The sequence below is a fragment of the Pelmatolapia mariae genome, linkage group LG8 (genome assembly GCF_036321145.2).
Source record: "Pelmatolapia mariae isolate MD_Pm_ZW linkage group LG8, Pm_UMD_F_2, whole genome shotgun sequence".
In the NCBI taxonomy this organism is placed as follows: domain Eukaryota; kingdom Metazoa; phylum Chordata; class Actinopteri; order Cichliformes; family Cichlidae; genus Pelmatolapia; species Pelmatolapia mariae.
The window spans coordinates 21,103,477-21,117,515 of record NC_086234.1 but is presented as its reverse complement, the minus strand read 5'-3'; the positions used below and the strand labels follow the sequence as shown (position 1 = coordinate 21,117,515).

The following is a 14,039-nucleotide window of genomic DNA, read 5'->3' as shown; positions in this document are numbered from 1 at the left end:
ACCTTAGACCTAGAAGAGGAAGGTTTCCCAGACCCAGCTACCCATTTGAAGTAATCCATATGGATTTCATTGAGTTGTCTAACTGTAATACCTACAGGTACTGCCTGGTAATTGTGTGCCCGTTCTCAAAGTGGGTTGAAATTGTCCCCACTAAGAAAGCGGATGCTATTTCAGTGGCTAAGGCAATATGCAAAAATGTGATCCCAGAGCATGGGATCCCCCAGACTGTTTACAGTGACAATGGTCCTCATTTTGTGAATGAGGTAATTGAGAAAATGTCACAACATCTGGGGATAACACTGAAAAACCACTGCTCATACCACCCACAAAGTGCAGGGCTGGTTGAAAGGACTAATGGCACAGTAAAACTGAGACTCAGGAAAACAATGGAGGAAACAGGCAGGACATGGGTAGACTGCATTGAGCTTGTGAAAATGTATATGAGAATCACGCCAACTGACAATGGCCTAACGCCTTTTGAAATAATATATGGCAGGCCCTTTAGAGTTCCAGTGTTTTGTACCGATAATGATAAAGCGGAAGAAGAAAACACGCTAGCAGACTGGATGATTAAAATGCTGAAAAGCAAAGAAGTCATGAGTGCAAATAATCTGCCAGATGATTCTGTTTCTGTACAGGAAGAACGCCTGAAGCCAGGGGACTGGGTGCTGATAAAGGTCATAAAGAGGAAGTGCTGGTCGAAGCCACGGTGGGACGGACCATATCAGGCTCTGCTGACAACACCAACAGCTGTGAAAATCGCAGAACGACCCTCCTGGATACACCAAAGCCACTGCAAGAAGGTGACACACATCCAGGCCAGCTCGGAGTAAGTGGCAGGAAGACCGGGTACAAAGGGGGGGGAAAGCCTCCAGGGCCCCTCGTCTCAATCCGGTGAAGAAACCAACTGAGCCACAGGTACTCATCAGATGGCTGGAAAAGTGTTGTCTACCCTGCTGGGGGTAATGGCTTTGATGTCGTCATGGTCAGCAGTGGAGACTCTGTATGTCCAAGGAAACCACACCCAATACCCTCATGGCTATTCTACAAACTTTTGGTGGCAGTTTATGAATACAACTGCTCACTTGAACAATAGGACGGACTGCTATGTGTGTGCTCATATGCCGTTGTCAGCATATACATCTGGACTGTGGCCATACAGCATACCAGAGGACAGAAGTTGGTGTCTGTTAGGCTTAGCAACTCATCCTGGCTACAGAGTCCTCTGGTCCAAGGCTAACTATAGTACACCTCTGAACATCACCTGGAGTAAGTCGCCACTTCTGAACATGAATTGTTCTGGACAAACTGACTTATTGGCCTGGCCTCAAGTGTCGGACCCACTGCCAGACATAATAATGCTGAACAAGCTGAATGCAGCTCAATTACCGGTGTGTGTGATGAACAATGGAACACTGTCAGTGGGAGAGCTGCCGCTTCGCTTATGTGGAAAGATATACACCTACTGCCCTCCAGAGAATGAGAGCAGGTGTATGAAATGCTTGATCAGTGCGAAGTGTGCTGAGAGTTTGACATTGAGGAGGACTGAATGCAAGTTCGACCTGACTTACAGAATACCAGTAGAAGCAAAGAGACAGAATTGGACAGGCTGTGCGAGGACAGCGCCGAGCAGTAAAGGAACAAGAGTGTTGGCTGATTGGTATTTCATGTGTGGACATAAAGCCTATCTATCACTCCCTGAGGGATGGGGAGGATTATGTGCCTTGGTGAAGTTATCGGATCATGTCTTCTTCATGGACAGAGTTGAACATCACCCTAGCAACCGACGGAAGCGTGAGGTGGATATAGCCTCACCAAACTCTTTTGGAGTGACAGTAGACACTGGAGTGCCGCGGGAATTCCGCATTTGGAGTGGAGGAGCTAAGTTCTTCCAAAGTCTGATCCCAAACATTGGAGTTGCAGAGGTGCGGGATCACGTGGAGATCAACCGGTATGCCCTACTGCGACACATTAATCTTACTAAGACTCTGGGGACAGCCTTAGCGGAGGAGCAAAAGGCCATCAGAACGATGGTACTGCAGAATAGGCTGACCCTGGACTTGATAACGGCATCACAAGGAGGAGTGTGTAAGCTCATTGGAGAGACATGTTGTACATTTATCCCAGATGGATATACGACTGGAGGAGACATCTATGAAGCACTGCAGAACTTAACTGCTCTGCAGAGATATGTGGCAGACCACACATCTGGAGGAGACGCGTCCCAAGGCTGGATAGCCTGGTTGACATCTGGACCATGGTGGAATATGTTCTTAAAGTTTTTGACTCCCATTCTTACATTGGTGGCGTTGTTTTGCTTGTTTACAGGTTGCATCCTGCCATGTGTAAGATCGATGGTGAATAAAATGATTGCTAATACTTTTACCAACTACATACTGTTGCAGCAGAGTGACATGGATCCTAAGGCTAATGTGTGTGTATGAAATGAAGCCTGCACTGAAAATGTTGACAAGTGGTGTAGAGCTGATGATATATATATATGCCATATAGCCTTACAAAATGACAATACAGGGTGGTGATGTTGGGGTTATGTTGTATTATTGTCATTTGTATAAGAAATATTTAACCATATATGCTTAGAGGTATATAATCAATTGTGTAGTGATAGGATGTGGGATCTTCAGTAGGCTGTAACAGGGCTTTGCGTGCATTCCAGGCTGTTCTGGTTTTCACACCCACATCCTGGGAGCATGGGAGAGGTCGTACCTTGTCTTATTGTTTTATGGTAGGATAAACGTATCTATGTCTGTTTTACTCCAAGTGCATTTTGTTTAGATGAACTGCTGGACTTCCAGGCCAGCAGGGTTAGGAAGTCATTTTATGACACACACACACACACACACACACACACACACACACACACACACACACACACACACACACACACACACACACACACACACAGGGTATTCTTTGTTCACATGTATACCTATGTAAGCTGTTATATGTTAATGACCTTATGCATATGTATGTAACCACAATAAAAGGAGTGCTATGGGGAACCTGGCTGAGAGTCTGACGGTGGTCAAGTGGGTGGAACGACACTTGGCTCCAGACAGGCCTCCTCATGCATGAGTAACACAAAGACGTTGCCTACTTGTGTCTTGTTCTTTGCTGTGTAGCAAATTGTCCTGAGCGTTCCAGCGAATAGGTTTATGCTACGAACCTATCACGTTTTGTGGGAGAAACGTTTCGTCACTCATCCAGGTGACTTCTTCAGTCTCAGCTGACTGCAGTTTTCCCCAATTTTATAAACAGTACATTTGCATAATGACTGAAACCAGCCCACTGAAGGAACAATGGGCTGTGAGGTCAGTTCCTTAATCTTAATTATGCTAATTCTCATGACCATCGATCAACAACCACTGACCAAAACCCACTGATCAAAACCCACTGATCAATGGCCATGAGTACCATTCACAGAGAGTTGGGGAATGGCTGCAATCACAGCATTGTAAGATGGTGAAAGATGTACCCTTAGGCCCCCTCCTCGATTCAGAGATGGTCTTTCCCTTTTCACATAAATGGCTCCTTGACTCCGCGCTCAAACCAGCGTTCCTCCCTGTCCAGGATGTGTACATCCTCATCATTGAAAGAGTGTCCACTGGCCTGTAGGTGTAAATAGACTGCAGAGTCCTGGCCTGACGAGGTAGCTCTTCTGTGTTGTGCCATCTGCTTCGCCAGAGGTTGTTTGGTTTCCCCGATGTATAAATCCTGGCAATACTCCTGGCACTTAACAGCGTACACTATGTTACTCTGTTTGTGTTGGGGGACCCGATCCTTGGGGTGGACCAGTTTTTGGCGCAGCGTGTTTGGGGGTTTAAAAGCCACAGAGACCCGGTGTTTAGAAAAAATGCGTCTCAACTGCTCCGATACTCTTGACACGTATGGGATCACTACAGGTTTTCGCTTGGGCAGCGGTTGTCCTTCTCTCCTGGATCGGCTGGAGCTTTCTTTAGGTGCCTTTCCAGCTTTGACAAAAGTCCAGCTGGGATAATCACATTTACTCAGGGCCTTCTTGATGTGCTGTTCTTCTGCCTCCCTGGCCGCTGTGTCAGTGGGGATGGTGTTTGCTCTGTGTTGTAGCGTCCTGATGACACCCAGTTTGTGCTCCAGTGGATGATGAGAGTCAAACCTTAGATACTGATCCGTATGTGTAGGTTTACGGTACACGTCAGCTTTTAGATGTCCCCCATAACTGATGGAAATCTCACAGTCTAAGAAGGCTAACCTGCCACTTTTCATATCCACCCTGGTGAATTTGATGTGTCGGTCCACCGAGTTAATGTGATCCGTGAATTGTGGTATGTCCTGAGATTTGATTTTCACCCAGGTGTCATCCACATATCTGAACCAATGGCTTGGTGGTGTTCCAGGGTAGGATAGCAAAGCCCTCTTTTCCACTTCTTCCATGTACAAATTGGCCACGATGGGTGAAACTGGGGAGCTCATGGCACACCCATGTTTCTGCCTGTAGAACTGACCCTTGTATGTGAAGTAGGTGGAATGAAGACACAGTTCCAAAAGCAAACACACTTGGTCGATGCTGAGAGTGGTCCTGTTGCTGAGGTTGGTGTCATCCTGTAATCTCTTACGGACTACCTCCAACGTTTCTTTGACTGGGATGCAAGTGAAGAGAGATGTAACGTCGTACGAGACCATGGTTTCATCTGCCTCCATAATGACATCTCTCACCTTCTCAACAAAATCCAGGGTGTTCTGGATGTGGTGTTCAGAGCTGCCCACCAGCGGGTTGAGGATCGAAGCCAGAAACTTGGAGATGTTATAGGTGACCGAGTTGATCATGCAGACAATAGGTCTTAAAGGTGCACCCTGTTTATGTATTTCTGGTAAACCATACAGACTTGGTGTAGACTCCCCTGGGTACAGCCTGTGGTATGAGGTCCGGTCGATAGCCTTGTCTTGTTCTAACTGCTTCAGACAGTCTATCACCCTCTTCCTGTAGCCACTTCCTGGGTCTCGTTTCAGGGGCTCATAAGTATTTTCATCACTGAGTAGTGACAAAATTTTCTCATGATAGTCTTTCTGGTTTAGCAATACTGTGCACCTACCCTTGTCTGCCGGAAGGATGATAATGTTGTTGTCATCACTAAGTGAAGTGAGTGCCTTCCTCTCCTCCATGGTGATGTTGGATGCTGGGGGCTTTGCATTGCTGAGACAGGCCGAAACTTTTGTCCGTAGTTGCTCTGCTTCCACTTCTGCAATATCAGCCTTCTGCAGGATCAGCTTTAGGCAGAAGAATGGCACATCAAGAAGGCCCTGAGTAAATGTGGTTATCCCAGCTGGACTTTTGTCAAAGTTGGAAAGGCACCTAAAGAAAGCTCCAGCCGATCCAGGAGAGAAGGACAACCGCTGCCCAAGCGAAAACCTGTAGTGATCCCATATGTGTCAGGAGTATCGGAGCAGTTGAGACGCATTTTTTCTAAACACCGGGTCTCTGTGGCTTTTAAACCCCAAAACAAGCTTCAGTCATCAGTACGCGATAAATTCATAGATGAAAGCTGAGATGTTGAGGAGGCGAAAGATGCAGATTTGGTGACAGTTTTGATTACTCGCTGACAGATAAGGTAGAGTTAGGAATGTCGTCCATGAAGCACAGCAAAATTGGAGTTCAAGTTATTTTTTACTTCCAATAGTGTTAACATACTACACAGGTCATGAACAAGATTTTTAAAAAATTTCATTGTAAGTGGGCTAAAGCAGTTAATTAAAAGTAGTCTAACATAAATGCTGTAATTTGATTATTTTAATAAACCATGTAACTTGGATGGATTCGATGCTGGTGTGACCACAGTGCACACGTCTGCTGTTGCTCACAGTGGTCCAAGGGACCGCTCAGGGAGTTTGTGTGTTCGCTCAGACACATGAAAAATTAGAGGGAACACTGCTAACAAAGTTATGAGATCTGCAGGTGAGTTACACCAGCTGCTGACAGCAAGAACTTCCTCTTCATAGCGCTTCAGCTCATGCAAATCTCTGCTGCCAGTGGGAACCTTCAATAAAGATTTACATTTGTTGGAGCCATTTAGTCTCTCAGCATTAATCCAAGACAGGATTTTACTTCAGTCATCAGGACGCAATAAATTCATAGATGAAAGCTGAGATGTTGAGGAGGGGAAATATGCAGATTTGGTGACAGTTTTGATTACTCGCTGACAGATAAGGTAGAGTTAGGAATGTCGTCCAGTTTATAGACATGAAGCACAGCAAAAGATTCATGTTCAGTGTTTAGGCACTTTTTAAAAATTTATTAGCACTTTTTATTTTTTAGTTCTGGACTTCTACATTTTACCTACTTCATACTAAAACATTATTTAGATAATAGTACAGTTTGTCATATGTGTAGCGTGCCAGCAATGCAGTTTGGCTGGAAGCTCTTCTGCAAGCTAAAGAAAACCTGTTCCACTTCCTGAAACACTTTCTGTTTCCCACCCATCTCCCTTTTTAGCCACTCAAGAATCTTTACTTTCACTTTAGTCATCTGTGTGCGGACAAATCATACTTCAATAGGTAAGCAAACAAATGATCTTAATTCATAAAATGTGGTTAATGCAGTCTGTTATTATTGTATAAAGTGAAGTGGAACGACTTTGTGTTTTATTTCAGATAATCAGCATTTAACTTAAATGGATTATTTTATGCCTTTAGTGTTTAAACCAGGAATATTAGTCACATATACGAACTTTCTTTCAAATTATAACAAAGTTAAAGGGTAGTTGTTATACAATTTATTATATAATTTCGCATACTTTTATATATTGCATAGGAACAAATATTTCCATCAGATTTTAGAAAGAAAGAATAAAGAGATAATAAGAAGTAAACACTTGTCAAAACTAATTTGATATAAAAACTAATACAATAGCATTTTCAAGTATATAACAATAACAAGTAACAATAATTTTAATACAATACCTCAAATTCAGCAGCACAAATAAACAGAATTAAAAATCTTACTCAATATCATAAAAACAGCAAAGTAAACAACAGATTATGTTAAAGTGGCTCAGTGTAACAGTGGACGGTGCAATGCAGTGTGTTAGTGGGTGTTTGGTGTCCTGACAGTCCAGACTTTGAAAACACAACAACTATATAAAACTGTTAATATTAGATTTGTCTCTGTTGGGCAGATGTGTTGAGTTATTGTTTGAGTTACTGAAGATTTCCTTTGTATGACCCTGTAGCAGCCGAGCTGAATCTTTGTTAGAGAAAGTGTTTGTGGTGTTTGCAGGTTTTGTTTTAGTTTTTATAAAAAGCACAAGTTTAACAATTAGAGATGTTAGTAAGTATAGCACATCAGAGTTAAACAGATAATTGTATGTCTAAAACACACTGTGTATGTTGCTGTAGTTACAGCCCAACACACTCAGTAACAAATCAGTCCTCATAGTGATCTTTACACTACAGGCTTCTGCAAGTACACTGACAGTTAAAGACAACCACACCCATTTACTGTATATGACTAAACTATACTTTCACTTTGTGTCGTGATGCAGTGTTGGTCAAGTTACTTGAAAAAAGTAACAGGTGCAGGTGTGCCGCAGGGGTAAGTTGAAGAATCTGCGAGTTTCTCTGTGAATTTCCCATTAGGTCATAGCGCACTCGGTGCTTGCTTGGAAGTTTAGGGTTTTTTTTCGCTGTAAAAAGAAGTTTTCTTCCCACGCAGTGAGCAGCTGACACTAATGTTTTTGTCACTTTTTATGGAATCATACTCAAAATAAGGTAAGCACTTCCACGCTTTAAACGCTGCATGCTCATCCTCTCTCCCGCACTGGATATATTATCCATTGTTGATCTGCACACAGCTGTTGTCACGAACGTGGCACTCGCTTACGTCACTGTTATGAGACACTCTCGCAAAAAAAATCACGGTTTTAGTAACGCAGTAAGGCAGCGTTCCTACGGGAAAGTAACGGTAAGCTAATTACCGTTTTTGCAATAGTAATCCCTTACTTTAATTGTTACTTGAAAAAAGTAATCGGATTACAGTAACGCGTTACAAGTAACGCGTTACTGCCCATCTCTGAGTCATGATGCAGTAATAACTGTAAGGTAGCAGCTTGATATGCAGCTTTGTCTCAGAACTTTTTATAGATTTTATTTATGTATTATAAAGAATGTGCTTGCATTGTCAGACAAACATGTTCTGACACGGAAACTAAAATGATTCTAACAAACAATGTTCCCTCTAAGCCGCGCGCGTGCGCAATTGCGCACTGCTGGCACGGCCTCTGCGCACTTTAACAATTCTGTTTTGCAGTGTCAGTCAGTAAGTGACTGGCTGCTCCCGTATGGGATTACAACGATGCCACCTTATCCCATAATCCAGCCAATAATGCGATTCATATTCGTATATATACAGCTAATCAACGTCGTTGACAGGCTATGACAGCGTCATTATGTGCCGACACCGGTGTTTTAGCTAGCAAAGCGGCGTGGCTGATGTGGAGTGAAGCCACGTTAATGACAACGTGTACAACCATTGGAGATGTGAGCAGGACAGACGGAACAACTGACGGAAAAACTGTGGACTTTATACCAGTTTTTAAATCGTGTTGATAGGCCACATAAAACCAGAGTTATGATAAAAATATATGCAATGTTAGTTTTCTTCCTCAATACTATCGTTGTTTATATTTACTGCAGGAAGAAACGGTAAAAACGACGTTTCATAAGGGAAACGCTCGAAAGCACTCTCCGCCTGTGAGCAAAACCAAAACCAAAAAAACCCCACCCTTTCCTATTGGTGGAAAAATGTACCATGTCGACCAATCAAAAAATGATATGGCAACATGACATTTAGATGTTTAGGAAGGGGGGAAGTTTTAGGAGTGACGGTGGTGTTTTGAGATGTGAGAGATTTGCCACGTTTAGTTTATTCTTTGGAGTGGCACAAATAATTTGTGTGGAATCAAATTTGATGCAAAACACCTGATTGTTCTGTAAATAGTTTGAAATGTTTATTTTAAAAAACGCCTTGGCTGCATTTTTAGGTAAACAGCTGCAAAAAACTTCGTTGTTTGCATAACTCAGTTACTTTTTTGAAGAAGTAACTATATAATTAACTCCCCAACATTGGTCATTATATACTGTATTTTGCAGACAGAGAGTTAGAGAACTCTCCCAGACCACAGACCCATACTCATAATACAAGTCAGAGCTTTATATATATATATATATATATATATATATATATATATATATATATATATATATATATATATATATATATATATATATATATATATATATATATATATATATATATATACATAAATATAAAAGAAAGTGTTAAAGTGAATTGTTAAATGTTGTCATTTTTATGCTTACCATTTCTACATTGTTTCAAACTGTGTGATCAAAGACATTCCTTTGTTCCCCTCCCCAGCCTGTCAAATCTTGGGGGACGCTGTAGTGTTTTATTACAGACACATCCCATGTGAAGGTTCTGTTTTGTTGTTTAGTAAACTTCCTGCCCTTTATGGCCTCACCTGTGTTGTGCATGGCGAACCAATACAGGAATTGAGCCATATATAGGGTGTGGGGGACATTACCCTTTTTATGACCGAGGATGTTGTTAAAAACAGTTGTTATCAGGAAGTCACGCACTCAGAGAGACACACACTCACTCAAGTACACACACACACACACACACACACACATTCTCGCACAGACACATACATACACGTGCACACCGACCGGGACCTCCCTTGCGCAAGTAAAATAGACTGATCGCTGTTGCCTCGCTTTCTTCCTTCACAGGAATAAGTCTCATGAGTCAGCTAGATCTAAGTGTAGACCCGACAGAAAGTTGTGTTTTCAAAATTGGAGTTCAAGTTATTTTTTACTTCCAATAGTGTTAACATACTACACAGGTCATGAACAAGATTTTTAAAAAATTTCATTGTAAGTGGGCTAAAGCAGTTAATTAAAAGTAGTCTAACATAAATGCTGTAATTTGATTATTTTAATAAACCATGTAACTTGGATGGATTCGATGCTGGCGTGACCACAGTGCACACGTCTGCTGTCGCTCACAGTGGTCCAAGGGACCGCTCAGGGAGTTTGTGTGTTCGCTCAGACACATGAAAAATTAGAGGGAACACTGCTAACAAAGTTATGTGATCTGCAGGTGAGTTACACCAGCTGCTGACAGCAAGAACTTCCTCTTCATAGCGCTTCAGCTCATGCAAATCTCTGCTGCCAGTGGGAACCTTCAATAAAGATTTACATTTTTTGGAGCCATTTAGTCTCTCAGCATTAATCCAAGACAGGATTTTACTTCAGTCATCAGGATGCAATAAATTCATAGATGAAAGCTGAGATGTTGAGGAGGGGAAATATGCAGATTTGGTGACAGTTTTGATTACTCGCTGACAGATAAGGTAGAGTTAGGAATGTCGTCCAGTTTATAGACATGAAGCACAGCAAAAGATTCATGTTCAGTATTTAGGCACTTTTTAAAAATTTATTAGCACTTTTTATTTTTTAGTTCTGGACTTCTACATTTTACCTACTTCATACTAAAACATTATTTAGATAATAGTACAGTTTGTCATATGTGTAGCGTGCCAGCAATGCAGTTTGGCTGGTAAAAAAAAACCTGTTCCACTTCTGTGGACTTGTTTTTGTGAATAGTTTTGAAGTATTTGCATGTCAAACATTTTTTGCAGCTCATGAATCTTCAGGTTCATTTTAGTCATCTATGGCTCCAGTTCATGATCTCAATAGGTTCATAACTTTTTAATATATTAGAGAATAATAACCCATTAAAGAATCTGTGTAACCTAAACTGTGATGCAAGTCAGAATGAAGACTCGTTCTATGATGCCATGATACTCTTTGGTGTTTCACCACTTTTAGTGGGTTGAAGTGTGTAGATTGTGAAAACTTTCATGAAAGTTACCTGTTTTAGAAAAACTCCTGTTTATGATGCAGCATATTTCAACAGCACGTGAATGATTTATAAATGACAAACTAAACATAACTTTTAAGAAAGGAAAGCTTTACAGAGCTTATGTATTACGATGGATGGACCTTAACACTGAACTGAGTTGTTGTTGAAGATGTAATCTACACCTTAGCACAACATGCCTAATTATTACAAAGAATAATGTAAATTTAATGGACTGTTTTTTATATAGTGCTTTTGTACTCTGAGCACTCAAAGCATATGTGTATTATTTTCTAAATTATGTGTGAATACCACATGGTAAAGAAAAATATAATGACATTATAGAGGGAATCATTATTGCATTTGGTTTGAGATGATAAAGAGTTATAAATTTATATTTGCTTTACATTTTTGTGTATTTGTTTTGCAGGTTCTGAGAGTCATCAGGAAAATTAAATCTGTCTGTTGTCCAAGGAGAAAAGCACCGTTATGCCACCAGTACAGGTTAGGAAATTTCACTAAATATGTCGTTTCTGTTTAATCTAGATTATGTCGAAGAGTCTCATCTCATCAAATGTGCTGCAATAGTTACCAAAAAACAATTGATGAAGTTTTTCTTTCTTGTGATGATAAGAAACCACAGCCCGGGGACCTGATTGAGATCTCTCGTGGCCTGTATGCGCACTGGGCTGTGTATGTTGGTGATGGCTTTGTTGTTCACTTTGGAGTGCCAGGTAAGTCTTTCACACAGCTGACTCACCTTACTCCTCCATACAGTGGCTTGCAAAAGTATTCGGCCCCATTGAACTTTTCCACATTTTGTCACATTACAGCCACAAACATGAATCAATTTTATTGGAATTCCACGTGAAAGACCAATACAAAGTGGTGTACACGTGAGAAGTGGAACGAAAATCATACATGATTCCAAACATTTTTTACAAATAAATAACTGCAAAGTGGGGTGTGCGTAATTATTCAGCCCCCTTTGGTCTGAGTGCAGTCAGTTGCCCATAGACATTGCCTGATGCGTGTGTGTGTACCTGTGTGTAATCTAATGTCAGTACAAATACAGCTGCTCTGTGACGGCCTCAGAGGTTGTCTAAGAGAATATTGGGAGCAACAACACCATGAAGTCCAAAGAACACACCAGACAGGTCAGGGATAAAGTTATTGAGAAATTTAAAGCAGGCTTAGGCTACAAAAAGATTTCCCAAGCCTTGAACATCCCACGGAGCACTGTTCAAGCGATCATTCAGAAATGGAAGGAGTATGGCACAACTGTAAACCTACCAAGACAAGACTGTCCACCTAAACTCACAGGCCGAACAAGGAGAGCGCTGATCAGAAATGCAGCCAAGAGGCCCATGGTGACTCTGGACGAGCTGCAGAGATCTACAGCTCAGGTGGGGGAATCTGTCCATAGGACAACTATTAGTCGTGCACTGCACAAAGTTGGCCTTTATGGAAGAGTGGCAAGAAGAAAGCCATTGTTAACAGAAAACCAATAAGAAGTCCCGTTTGCAGTTTGCCACAAGCCATGTGGGGGACACAGCAAACATGTGGAAGAAGGTGCTCTGGTCAGATGAGACCAAAATGGAACTTTTTGGCCAAAATGCAAAACGCTATGTGTGGCGGAAAACTAACACTGCACATCACTCTGAACACACCATCCCCACTGTCAAATATGGTGGTGGCAGATTCATGCTCTGGGGGTGCTTCTCTTCAGCAGGGACAGGGAAGCTGGTCAGAGTTGATGGGAAGATGGATGGAGCCAAATACAGGGCAATCTTGGAAGAAAACCTCTTGGAGTCTGCAAAAGACTTGAGACTGGGGCGGAGGTTCACCTTCCAGCAGGACAACGACCCTAAACATAAAGCCAGGGCAACAATGGAATGGTTTAAAACAAAACATATCCATGTGTTAGAACGGCCCAGTCAAAGTCCAGATCTAAATCCAATCGAGAATCTGTGGCAAGATCTGAAAACTGCTGTTCACAAACGCTGTCCATCTAATCTGACTGAGCTGGAGCTGTTTTACAAAGGAGAATGGGCAAGGATTTCAGTCTGTAGATGTGCAAAGCTGGTAGAGACATACCCTAAAAGACTGGGAGCTGTAATTGCAGCAAAAGGTGGTTCTACAAAGTATTGACTCAGGGGGCTGAATAATTACGCACACCCCACTTTGCAGTTATTTATTTGTAAAAAATGTTTGGAATCATGTATGATTTTCGTTCCACTTCTCACGTGTACACCACTTTGTATTGGTCTTTCACATGGAATTCCAATAAATTAGATTCATGTTTGTGGCTGTAATGTGACAAAATGTGGAAAAGTTCAATGGGGCCGAATACGTTTGCAAGCCACTGTATTCTTACTCTGACTGGAAGAAAATGTAATTTATCTGACAGCCTGTATTTGGCATGCAGTTTTCAGACAGTAGCTTCTTGTTTAGTACAAACTAGTTAAAGAGAAAAATCTGATGGGATTTTTAGTATATAAACTGTCTGCAAATGATCCAGTTTTTTCCTCTTTGATATTTTTGACCTTAAAGCTGCAGACCTTAGTCCAGTCTCCAAGGCAGTGTCTTCCCAAACTGTGGAGGGCCGTGTGATGAAGGAGAAGCTGGAGTCTGTAGCTGGAAATGACAAGTGGCAAGTCAAGAACAGTTTGGATGTGAAGCACAAACCCCGTCCAGCTAAGGACATTGTGAAGGATGCCCTTGCATCGGTTGGCAAAGTGCGGAAGTACAACCTCAAAGAGAGTAACTGTGAACACTTTGCCAATGAGATGCGTTATGGTGTAGCCGTGTCTCAGCAGGTGGGTTGAACTGCCTCTGTCCATTTTACAGGTCTGATAGAGCACAAGCACAAAATGACAGTAAATACTATGATTTCAGATGTAGGTCTTCAATGCCACTCACAAAGGTCAGCACAAACTCAGCAACTCAGTTCGAATTTTACTGGTGTGAATCAGGGTTGCATATTTATAGTTTGGGGTCATATTTCAAAGGAAGAACTGTCTACGTTTTGTTTAGAAACACAACCAGTTTACTGAACAGCTACATGCTGTTGTAATTCAAGTGTTACTGTTAAAAAAAACAC

The 14,039-nt window shown here is 41.7% G+C and overlaps 1 protein-coding gene across 1 annotated transcript in view; it reads left to right on the top strand.

The window, feature by feature from the left end:
• LOC134632991 (piggyBac transposable element-derived protein 4-like) overlaps positions 1 to 13,764 on the top strand; it is a 74,008-nt gene extending 60,244 nt beyond the window's left edge. The window contains exons 3-6 of the mRNA XM_063481865.1: positions 639 to 829; positions 1,763 to 2,033; positions 11,571 to 11,670; positions 13,490 to 13,764. Of these exons, the coding sequence (XP_063337935.1) occupies positions 639 to 829; positions 1,763 to 2,033; positions 11,571 to 11,670; positions 13,490 to 13,764 (837 nt within the window). The remainder of the gene's footprint in view (positions 1 to 638; positions 830 to 1,762; positions 2,034 to 11,570; positions 11,671 to 13,489) is intronic.
• Positions 13,765 to 14,039: the final 275 nt, after the last annotated feature.